The 12,046-nt window shown below is 50.7% G+C and overlaps 1 protein-coding gene across 1 annotated transcript; it reads right to left on the reverse strand.

The window, feature by feature from the left end:
- Positions 1-1,481: 1,481 nt before the first annotated feature.
- LYSMD1 (LysM domain containing 1) lies at positions 1,482-9,750 on the reverse strand. Its single transcript, XM_083716125.1, has 3 exons — positions 9,063-9,750; positions 5,147-5,487; positions 1,482-2,324 (listed from the first exon to the last, which is right to left on the reverse strand). The coding sequence occupies exons 1-3, from the start codon at positions 9,240-9,242 to the stop codon at positions 2,159-2,161; spliced, it is 687 nt and encodes a 228-aa protein (XP_083572251.1). The 5' UTR covers positions 9,243-9,750; the 3' UTR covers positions 1,482-2,158.
- Positions 9,751-12,046: the final 2,296 nt, after the last annotated feature.

Below are 12,046 nucleotides of genomic sequence, written 5' to 3' on the forward strand. Positions count from 1 at the left end.
ATGGTATGGCTATTTTCCACCTTCCAATTTTGACTCTCTGGCACCCTAGCTGCATAACCTAGCAATTCTAAAATATAGATGCGCTTTTACTCTCGCAAGATTGAACGTATTGCCCTCGGCTGTGCTTGAGAGACGATTCCAACAGATTCCACATGAAAAACGCTCATGTCCCATTGAAGATGGCAGTCCCGAATCGGTGGCGCATGCCCTTCTGGCTTGCACTCTTTATAAAGACTTGAGGAATAAGATTATCAGCCCTCTTTTATTGTCCATTCCAGGTCACCCAACCACTGCCACAGTGTCCTTTCTCTTGGCAGATCAAGATGAGCAGGTGACAGCAAAGGCTGCAAGGTTTTTAGCTGGGGCAATCAGAATAAGATCCACTATTTGACTATTGATTCAATACCCTGAAATGTAAAGTTTATATAATTGACTTTTTATTTATATTCTTTGCATATCGTATTGTTGTTTTATTGCTACGGGCAATGGCTGACGCAAATATTCATTCATTCATTCATTCATTCAAAGCTGGGTTTAGCTAACCCATTCCCCCACAGAGGCAATGTGGGCCTCAGCACATCAGATAGACTGCCCCTGTCCATGGAATCCCAGCACACATCCAGCCTGAGGAATGCTCTCTCCCATTCCTGGGATATTGTATATTGAAGAAGGTTTTATTTTTAAAGTATGAGAGTTATTGTAAAAAAGCCCCTCTGGATGGCACATCCTCCCCCCTTGGCCTCTATGTGCCCCCCACTGAAGAGGGAAAGAAATCTAGCCCAGAGCATTGACTCATGCAGAGAGGCGGCAGGCAGCCTCTTCCAAAGACAGCCTGCTCCACTGCATCCCCAGATTGCGGGGAGGCAATGGGACACTAGGACACACGTACCTACGGGACTGCCTCTCCTGGTATGCCCCGCGGAGGACCTTAAGGTCCACAAATAACAACACTTTGGAGGTCCCAAGCCTCAAGGAGATTAGATTGGTCTCAACTAGGGCCAGGGCCTTTTCAGCACTGGCCCCGACGTGGTGGAACACTCTGTCACAAGAGACTAGGGCCCTGTGGGATTTGATATCTTTCTGCAGGGCCTGCAAGACAGAGCTGTTTCACCTGGCCTTTGGTTTGGATTCAGTCTGACCCATGTTTCCCTCCCCTTATGATTTATCAGCTACTTTAAAATGAGGCTGCATTTTAAATTGTATTTTAACTTGTATTTTAAATTGGTTTCCCCCTCTCTTTCCCCCCATATTATGTTCTTACTGTGATTTTATTGGTGTTAGCCGCCCTGAGCCTGGCTCTGGCCGGGGAGGGCGGGGTATAAATAAAATTTATTTTTATTTTTATTTCATTTATGGGGAGAGGCAAAACCCCAAGGACAAAATCCCAGCGTGTTGCTCGTGGACATGCTGTGCAGCTCCCAGGTTGCCAGCGACCATTACAGACAAAAAACAAACAGAGTCAGACAGGCACAGAGACAAACTTGGAAGTCAGCAAAAACTGCCAGTTTTTTTAATCACAGGGGGGGCAGCACAACAGGAGGACCGGAAGTCTGCGGGGTGAGGAGATGGAGCCTTGGAAGTGGAAGGGGGGTGGGCTGGAACAGCTCAGGGATCCCACCGTTAAGTCGAGCACAGACCCAACAAGCCCTCGCCCAACGCCCAGCCACACCGGGGATCCCACGGCGGCCACCCCAGCCCTAAACTGACCGCCGGAAAACAAGGGAGAGGTTTCCCCCAGCACAACAGCGCCCCTTTTGCTTCCGTTCAGCCAGCCGCACCATATATACCATGGGGGGGGCATTAAGGGAAGGTTATCCTCAGACTTTGAGGACGGGCAAGAAAGCACTTAAGGTGATAAATATGATGGTGGAGGAGGGAGGAAACGAAGGTACACAGAGACAAAGACGCACAAAGAGTCTGTTCAAAATCCAGGAGGCAGAAATGGGTCATCGATGGTGCTGACGTCGTGGAGGGGTCCAAAGCTCCCGTCTACGAGGGGTCATCCGTCCTCCAAAAAACAATTCCCAGCTCCTTGGCTGTTTGCAGCGGGAGAGTCCCCTTACCGGTGGGTCCGGTGGGGTGAGGGGCAAAGGGACGGGGAGGGTCTCTTGCGGTCGCCAAAGCCCCACGGACAGCGGAAGGAGGGAAGTGGTGTCGCTCAGAGCTTGAAGATTTCGTCCTCTTGGTCGCGGAGGGTGTCGGCACGGGCGATTTTGGTGAGGGGCACGGGGCCCAGGACAGCGCGGGAAGAAGCCTCGTTCTGGTAGGAGGAGGGAGAGGAGGCGGCCGTGGCGTGGGGAGAGCCCGGTTCGCTCCCAGAAACCCTGAAATGTGGAAAAGGGAAATATGAGAGAGAGGGGGGGGGGAGGGAGGGAGGGATGTTCTGCTGCAGCTGCTGTAGAGAAGGATTTGCAGTTGTGCCCCTTGTGGACACGGCTGGCGCTGTGGGTTAAACCACAGAGCCTAGGACTTGCCAATCAGAAGGTTGGCGGTTCGAATCCCTGCCACGGGGCGAGCTCCTATTGCTCGGTCCCTGTTCCTGCCAACCTAGCAGTTCGAAAGCACGTCAAACTGCAAGTAGATAAATAGGTACCACTCTGGCGGGAAGGTAAATGGCGTTTCCGTGTGCTGCTCTGGTTCGCCAGAAGCGGCTTAGTCATGCTGGCCGCATGATCCGGAAGCTGTACGCCAGCTCCCTCGGCCAGTAAAGCGAGATGAGCACCACAACCTCAGAGTCGGCCACGACAGGACCCAATGGTCAGGGGTCCCTTTACCTTTACCTACCCTTGTGGATCAGACCCACCTAGCCCAAAGTGGGTTGACCGCAGGCCTGTGGGAAAACCGCTGGGAAAATTTTGGCTTAGGGTGGAGATTGCTCAGAGACTCCACATATGGTGGCAGTCTATGTCCAAGCACCAGGGGCAACCGGTTCAGAGAAACCGTTGCTTTCATACCTCACTTGCAGACCTCCTAGAAGTCTTCAGCTGACCAGAGATACTGGACCAGGCAGACCAGCCTACAGCCTGATTCGAAACGAGTCTTCTTCCCTCCAGCAGGGGAGGCCCCTAAAGTGGAAACAGCGACCCTGGCCTCTTCCCCAATCTAGTTGGCCTCAAGGGAGCCTCCACGCTATGGAGCAGTCTACCTCTGAATGCCCACATCCAGGGCACTTGGAGCTGGGATTGGCCATTCCCTCCTTGCCCTTGGCATCTGGTGCTCAGGGGAGCGGTACACTGCCCCTGGAGACTGGATTTCTATTCAGCCAACCCAGTTAACAGTTGCTAAAGGTAAAGGGACCCCTGACCATTAGGTCCAGTCATGGCCGACTCTGGGGTTGCGGCACTCATCTCGCTTTACTGGCCGAGGGAGCCGGCGTACAGCTTCCGGGTCATGTGGCCAGCATGACTAAGCTGCTTCTGGCAAACCAGAGCAGTGCATGGAAATGCCCTTTACCTTCCCGCCGGAGCGGTACCTATTTATCTACTTGCACTTTGACATGCTTTCGAACTGCTAGGTTGGCAGGAGCTGGGACCGAGCAACGGGAGCTCACACCATCACGGGGATTCGAATCGCCGACCTTCTGATTGGCAAGTCCTAGGCTCTGTGGTTTAACCCACAGCGCCACCCGCGTCCCTGACAGTTTGCTAGTAGACTTATAAATTCCCAGGAGTGAAGTGCCTCAGTGAGCTCCAAATCTGGGTCAGGGACAGGGCTGGCTCCAGCTTCACTCAAGGACAATTCTGGCCCTTGCAATGCCAGCATGTGGCCCTCGAGAGACTACTCTAGAGAAAATGCAGGCCTCGGTGACAGGCAGAATGCTCCATTAATTTTATTTTAAGGATGCCCATAAATGCTGTGTTTGCCCAAGCTGAGGACCAGAGTTGGATGAGACCTCAAAGCTTCCCACGCCACCCACGCCCATTAGGCAGGATCACAATGTTCCGCAACAAACACACAATTCCTCCTCTGATCACCCGGCAACGGATCCACCGATACAGAGGAAGGTTGTGGAAAAGAAAGTGCAGTGCACTGGGATTGTTTTTAAAGCAAAAGGCGCTCTCAGGTCGCTCGCGCTAGCCAGCCAAGCTGCGTGGAACTGGGTGCCGGTGTTTGGGGGAAATGACCAGAATCTCTGCCGGTCTCCCGGTCTAAGGATACCCCGTTTCAAAACTCGACATACTCTCAAGTCTTTATCTTGCACACTTTTGCAGAAATCCATTAGGATGGGAAGGAAATGAGAATATCAGCGTCAACAAATTCGAGGATGGAGCAGCTCTGCAGCAACTACGCCCTCTGGTGGCCACAGAAGCTCAACAGCAGGAAATACCTCCCTGGCTAAGACTTCTCTCCCGGAGGATTAAATTAAATTAAGGATTTAGGCCCCCCAGTTAGAAAAAACCACAGATAAGGTTTCCAGCTTTGCAGTACACATTGCAACCCAGACATGAGTCCCTTGGGACAGGCGGAGCTCCGAAATGAAAATTAAAACGCATGTTATTATAATTACATTGTTTTAGTCGATTTTAGTATCGTGGGTGGTATAGCCAACTAAGTTCCACTTACAACTTTTAAAAGCGGGCCTTCCCCAGATCCTTCCTTCTCTGCCCGTCCCCCTCAGATTGGGCTGTGTTGTGCTGCAAGCAAGATGCAAGATGCAACAGGTGTCTGAGAATGGAACATTGTATATAGGTCACTCAGGGCAAGTGAGTCAAGCTGCATTGTGGGGAAAGGGCAGCCTGAGTGCCGGGTGGGTGGGGAAAACATTGATCCCTGCTTGTGTGGCTATTCAGGAGACCCCTTTATTGTTGGAAACCTCTCTGGGGTCATATGGTTCAAGTGCAGCCAAATAATAAATAATAATAATAATAATAGCCTTCCTCATAAAGCCTGTCCTTAATTTTTCCCATCTGTGAAATACGTACAATTGCCTAGGAGGAAAATAGGAAAATGGCCCAGCACTCTGTCTGCCCTTTTCCCACAACGCAGCTTGACTCACTTGCTCCGAGCAACCTAAATACAACGCTCCTGTTGCATCGTGCTTGCAGCGCAACACAGCCCAATCCGGGGGGGGGGGTGCAGAGGAGGAAGGATCTGCTCTGTGCCACCCTTGGGACCCACGGAAAAAGAAAAAAGCAGGGTCACTCACGAGCTGCCCCCTTCCCGCAGCTTCTTTGTGGCGGCCTGCTTGGATCGGCGGATCTCAGAGTCCAGCTTGAACAGGAAGTCCGCGGCGGAGAGGTCGTGCTTGGGGGCAGAGGCCCCCGATGCTGCCCCGTTCTTCCGGGGATGCTTCTGTTTCTTGGGGGCCTCGGGCGGAAAGGCCCCCGTCTCCCCTTCTTCCACCTTCTCCTCCTCCTCCTCTTCCTCGAGATCTAACCCGCTGGACAGCAGCACCGTGGGTTCAACCGGTACAGGGATGTAGAGAGTCCTTTTGAGGAAGATGGAGTCGCTGGCGTACAGCCGGTTTGCTCTCTTGATTAGCTCCGTCTGGAAGGGGAAGGGGAGGGTTGCTAAATAAAAGGCTCTTAAACAAAGCAAGCTGCTAGACCTCATGGACGTGGAAACATGCACAAACAGCAGAAATTGAGTGGGGGAGAGCTCACTTTGGCATAATTTGGGCAGAGCAAGGGCCTCGTCTTTTTGCTGGAGCACCCGAGTACAGCGTTGTTAAAATTTTGCGATGCCAAGTGCTTGATCAAGCTGGGCTACGCCACAACGTTCCAGAGCCCCGTTCGCATCCTGAAGCGAACGCAACCCGGGTCTGTACGTCTGTTACGATTCGCCGCTTTCACACATGCACGTGATGTCATTTCGAGTGCCTGCGCATGCGCAAGCGGCGAAACCCGGAAGTAACGGAATACGTTACTTCCGGGTCGCTGCGGAGCGTAACCTGAAAATGCAAAATCTGAAGCATATTTAACCTGAGGTATGACTGTACTCCCACAGAGACTCCCTTACACTGCGTTTAAAACCAACATCGCATTTGGATAAAAACTGTTTCTCAGGCGGCTAGTCCTAGTCTTTATAACCCTGTACCTTCTTCCAGAAGGCAGAAGCTAAAAGAAATCATTTTCGGGGTGCGCACTATCCTGCGCTATCTCTGCAGCGTAGATATGATCCAAGGTGGGACTTTACTTGAAGCAATGCCATTACTAGAATGGAGGGGCACTTATCAAAGCCTCTCCCTGTGAATATAGATTAAAGGACTTGGTAATAACTCTTCGAGGATGCGGGTGCACTGTGGGTTAAACCACAGAGCCTAGGACTTGCCAATCAGAAGGTCGGCGGTTCAAATCCCCGCGACGGGGTGAGCTCCCGTTGCTCGGTCCCTGCTCCTGCCAACCTAGCAGTTCAAAAGCATGTCAAAGTACAAGTAGATAAATAGGTACCGCTCTGGTGGGAAGGTAAACAGCGTTTCCATGCGCTGCTCTGGTTCGCCAGAAGTGGCTTAGTCATGCTGGCCACATGACCCAGAAGCTGTACGCCGGCTCCCTCGGCCAGTAAAGCGAGATGAGCACTGCTACCCCGAGTCATCCGCGACTGGACCTAATGGCCAGGGGTCCCTTTACCTTTATGAACTCTTCTTGTTATCTGCTTATTGGCTACCCACTGTGGGAGGGGTCAAATTTCCCTAAGCCTGACAGCATCCTCTTCTCACACTGGCCACCTAGATGCTCCAAACATCACCTGAGTCCACCTGCAATCCCCAGCATACAGCTCCCAACTTATGCAGCAGGGCCCGGGATTCAGGCCTCATCGTGGGACTGAAACTGCCTTGGTCGGGCTGGTTGATGATCTCCGGCAGGCTAGGGACAAAGGTGAGAGCTGTTTCCTAGTTCTGCTGGATCTCTCAGTGGCCTTTGACACCATCAACCATAACATCCTTCTGGACCGTCTAGAGGGGCTGGGAGCTGGGGGCACTGTTATATGGTGGTTCCGCTCCTTTCTCCTGGGCCGTGTCCAGAAAGTGGGGGCGGGTGAGTGTTCAGACCCCTGGGCTCTCACTTGTGGGGTGCCTCAGGGTTCCATCCTCTCCCCCATGCTTTTTAATATCTATAGGAAGCCGCTAGGAGAGATCATCAGGGGGTTTGGACTGGGTGTTCATCAGTATGCAGATGATACCCAGCTCTACCTCTCCTTTAAATCAGAACCGGTGAAGGTCCTGTGTGAGTGCCTGGAGGCGGTTGGAGGATGGATGGCGGCTAACAGGTGAGGTTGAATCCTGACAAGACAGAAGTACTGTTTCGGGGGGACAGGGAGCGGGTGGGTGTGGGGGATTCCCTGGTCCTGAATGGGGTAACTGTGCCCCTGAAGGACCAGGTGCGCAGCCTGGGAGTCATTTTGGACTCACAGCTGTCCATGGAGGCGCAGGTTAACTCTGTGTCCAGGGCAGCTGTCTACCAGCTCCATCTGGTACGCAGGATGAGACCCTACCTGGCCGTGGACTGTCTCGCCAGAGTGGTGCATGCTCTAGTTAACTCCCACTTGGACTGCAACACGCTCTACGTGGGGCTACCTTTGAAGGTGACCCAGAAACTGAAATTAATCCAGAATGCGGCAGCTAGACTGGTGACTGGGAGTGGCCGCCGGGACCACATAACACCAGTTCTGAGAGATCTGCATTGGCTCCCAGTATGTTTCTGAGCACAATTCAAAGTGTTGGTGCTGACCTTTAAAGCCCTAAATGGCCTCGGTCCTGTATACCTGAAGGAGCGTCTCCACCCCCATCGTTCAACCCGGACACTGACATCCAGCGCCGAGGGCCTTCTGGCGGTTAACTCATTGAGAGAAGTGAGGTTGCAGGGAACCAGGCAGAGGGCCTTCTCGGTAGTGGCGCCCTCCCTGTGGAATGCCCTCCCATCAGATGTCAAAGAGATAAACAACTACCTGACATTTGGAAGACATCTTAAGGCAGCCCTGTTCAGGGAAGTTTTTAATATGTAACGCTGTATTGTTTTTAACACTTGATTGGGAGCCGCCCAGAGTAGCTGGGGAAACTCAGCCAGATGGGCAAGGTATAAATAATAAATTATTATTATTATTATTATTATTATTATTATTATTATTATTAATCAGCCACATTCCAATATCGGGGCATGGAATTGGCATCTCAGCTCCAGGGGTTTCTGTAGGAGACCGTCTTCCTCTTCATTCTAGAGCTAATCTATATATGTGTATATTTATTTTATTTTATTGCTGTTAAAATGATTTATCAGCTGGCTTTGTCCAAGGAAAAAGTTGTGCTTAACACAGACGGTCTTATAGTTACCGCTGGTACATAAATAAGCAGGTAATGCATCAATAAAAGTAACATGTCTCTTGTCCCATAGAAGTTGTATCAGAAATAATATTCCCACCAGCTGTTCCGGGGTAAATGCATAAGCCGCACCTGGTGGAATTTTACCTTCCAGCTATATTATACCAACAAGCATATATATGCACATTAAAAATGGGGCAGCTACAAGCCACTGGTGCCATGCAGCGATGTCCTATGCATGCTTACTCAGAGTTATTCAACTGTAAGTATAATGTGTATATATGTATACGTAATAGCTTAATACTTTATTCATTTCCTAAAATTTATACACTGCTAAAATTTATACATTGCCCCTCCAAAAAAAACCCCTCAAAGTGATTTGCAAAAAAAAGGGGGGGAAGGAAATTGTTGCTAAGAAAAATTAGCAACAATAATTTAAGACATTTGAAAAGTTAAACTAGCAGTAGATCTCTAAAGATATTAATCTCTAAAGAGATTAAAAACTCACGTCACATTTCTAAGCATCTGGATAGGCCAGTCTAAACGAAAATGGGTTGTTCTTTTGCAGGCACTGAAAAGAGCACAGCGAAGGCACCTGCCCAATATCAATTGGCAGGGAGTTCCAAAGGCTGAGCTCTTACAAATGCAAAATGGGGCAGAGTCGGCACATATGGGGTAAGGCGATCGCAGTTAAATTCTGGTCCCAAACTGTTAAGGGCTTTACATATGAACGGTAACAGCAACACCGTAAACACCGTTTCTGAGCACACGTGTAAGGATCATGACCCTTTCTAAGCTGACTCACCGTGACCCCATACTTGACCGCCAACCCCTGGAGGGTGTCCGCAGGCTCCAGCCGATGCTCCAGCCGCCTCTCTCGCGCCGGCGAGCTGACCGTCTTGACCAGGCTGCCGTAGGATCGGGTCCTGCTCCCTTGCAGCAGCCCCGCCCCACCGGGGGACCCCTGTTTGGACGGAGAGGCCATCCCCCAGCTGCCAACCCTCCCCTTACCTGGACGGCCCCAGCTTGAGGCCAGGAAAGGCTGACCTCTCAAGGGCTGATCCTACTGCAGCCACCAACCCCTGCAGCAGCCAAATAGGCCCATTTCACAGGAGGCACCCTCAAGGCCCGTCCCCTGAGCGAGGCTGTGTCCACCCAGGACGCCTCTCCACTTCTTTCGCCCTTCCCCAGCCCCCCCAAAAAATCTCCCGTCCCCCCAAATATAACCTTTCAGTGCAGATGCGCTTTCACTTTCAGAAACACCCCATTGCAGTCCAGCCTCCTCCTGTTCTCCCAGATACCAGATCCCCCAATGGATCTCCTGCTCCCACGTCGGTCCGCTTTTCCTCTGAAAGATTACCCCCCCTCCGCCCCCTCTTGCAAAGCAAAGGCCCCCTAACCTATCCAGCAATCCACCATCAGGTTGCCCGGCGGCTGCGCTTTCTGTTGCAAACAGTTGAAATAGAACCCAGCCTAGCCCTGGCTCCTCCCACCCACCAGCTCTCGCAAAGGCTTCTGGGAATTGTAGTATTTGGAGGAGCTGCTGAGTAATCTCCCCCACCACCACATTTCCAATTATGCTGCACATTTAGACATGCACAAACGCACAAAATGAGCCTTCTCCCAGCCTAGGGTGGAAGGGAGCCACTGGGGGGAGACTACATTTCCCATCATGCTCCCTGCTTAAAGGCCAGTCCCTCCCGCAGCCTGACGGGAGTTGTAGTCTTCCAGGAGCAGAAAAAAACAAAGGCTCTGCGCTTTCAAAGGGGGCGGCAGCTTCTCCCCTGTTGCATTTTGGGGGATTTCGCCCACGGGCAGCTGGGAATTGCAGTCCAGCCAGTTAATGTTTTTTTGAAAAAAGATTCTCACAAGGACTTCAAATGGTCAAAGGGACTGCAGAAAGAAAGGTTATAAATTTGGGGGCTTTTAGTTTGGAGAAGCAGCAACACGATAGAAGTGTATAAAATTATCCACATATGTAGTATGATGGCATGCATTTTAATATGTGTTTTTTTTTAGTTTACCATTGGCTTTAAATATATTTTGATTTTTTTTAATACTTGGTTTTATTAATTTTTAAAAAACTGATAATTTAATTGCTTTATTCTTTTCCTAAACCGCTTGGAGGTTTGTTTGTTTTACAATCAAGTGGGATATCAGTGCTATGAAACAAGTCATATTATACACGGCCTGCTTGGGGGGGTCTTACAGAACCTCCAGTTCCAGAGGCAGTCTATCTGCATTTATCAGTATGCGGATGACACCCAGCTGTAAAGGTAAAGGTACCCCTGCCGGTACGGGCCAGTCTTGACAGACTCTGGGGTTGTGCGCCCATCTCACTTAAGAGGCCAGGGGCCAGCGCTGTCCGGAGACACTTCCGGGTCACGTGGCCAGCGTGACATCGCTGCTCTGGCGAGCCAGAGCCGCACACGGAAACGCCGTTTACCTTCCCGCTGGTAAGCGGTCCCTATTTATCTACACCCAGCTCTACCTCTCCTTTAAATCAGAACCAGCGAAGGCGGTGAAGGTCCTGTGTGAGTGTCTGGAGGCAGTTGGATGATGGATGGCGGCTAACAGATTGAGGTTGAATCCTGACAAGACAGAAGTACTGTTTTGGGGGGACAGGAGGCGGACAGGTGTGGAGGACTCCCTGGTCCTGAATGGGGTAACTGTGCCCCTGAAGGACCAGCTGCGCAGTCTGGGAGTCATTCTGGACTCACAGCTGTCCATGGAGGCGCAGGTCAATTCTGTGTCCAGGGCGGCTGTCTGCCAGCTCCATCTGGTATGCAGGATGAGACCCTCCCTGCCTGCAGAATGTCTTGCCAGAGTGGTGCATGCTCTGGTTATCTCCCGCTTGGACTACTGCAAGCGGGGCTACCTTTGAAGGTGACCCGGAAACTGCAATTAATCCAGAATGTGGCAGCTAGACTGTTGACTGGGAGTGGCCGCTGAGACCACATAACACAGGTCCTGAGAGATCTGCATTGGCTCCCAGTACTTTTATGAGCACAATTCAAAGTGTTATTGCTGATCTTGAAAGCCTCGGTCCTGTATACCTGAAGGAGCATCTCCACCCGCATCATTCAGCCCACACACAGAGATCCAGCACCAAGGGCCTTCTGGCGGTTCCCTCATTGCGAGAAGTGAGGTTACAGGGAACCAGACAGAGGGCCTTCTTGGTAGTGGCGCCCGCCCTGTGGAACACCCTGCCTTCAGATGTGAAGGAAATAAGCAGCTATCTTATCTTTAAAAGATATCTGAAGGCAGCCCTGTTTAGGGAAGTTTTTTATATTTAATGCTGCATTGTTTTTAACACTCAATTGGGAGCCACCCAGATTGGCTGGGGAGACTCAGCCAGATGGGCAGGGTATAAATAATAAATTTTATAATAATTATTATTATTAGGTTCTTAGGAGCATTTGGCCACCTTGAGAACAGGACACTGGACTAGAGCCCTCCCCTTGGCCTTATCTAGCAGCCAGCCTCTCCTGGAGCTTTTATGTTGCACTTACCTTACACACTTACCTGAGAGTAAGCTTGGTTATATTCACTCAGAGGTGGTTGGTGTTTTTTTTTAGCAGAGTAGCCCCTCTGAAGTAGACCAACATGGCTAATTTTAAGTTATTTTCAATGGGTTAGCTCTGAGGAAGACCCTAGTTAGATCCAACTCTTCATTAGGCTACAAATATGGTCCCATCAATGAGCATACTTACAAAACAACAACAATACCCCCAGTAAAAAGACAATAATAAATATCAAAAAAGGACAAAAAATAATTCAAATTCAAAT

Source organism: Podarcis gaigeae (assembly GCF_964106915.1).
Source record: "Podarcis gaigeae genome assembly, chromosome: 16".
NCBI classification, from domain to species: Eukaryota; Metazoa; Chordata; class Lepidosauria; order Squamata; family Lacertidae; genus Podarcis; species Podarcis gaigeae.

Coding starts and splice junctions, on each gene's coding strand:
- LYSMD1 (XM_083716125.1), bottom strand. CDS start 9,242: ATGGCCTCTCCGTCCAAACAGGGGTCCCCCGGTGGGGCGGGGCTGCTG. Junction 5,488..9,062: donor CGGTCAAGTATGGGGTCACG/GTGAGTCAGCTT, acceptor TTCCCCTTCCAG/ACGGAGCTAATCAAGAGAGC. Junction 2,325..5,146: donor CTGCGGGAAGGGGGCAGCTC/GTGAGTGACCCT, acceptor TCCACATTTCAG/GGTTTCTGGGAGCGAACCGG.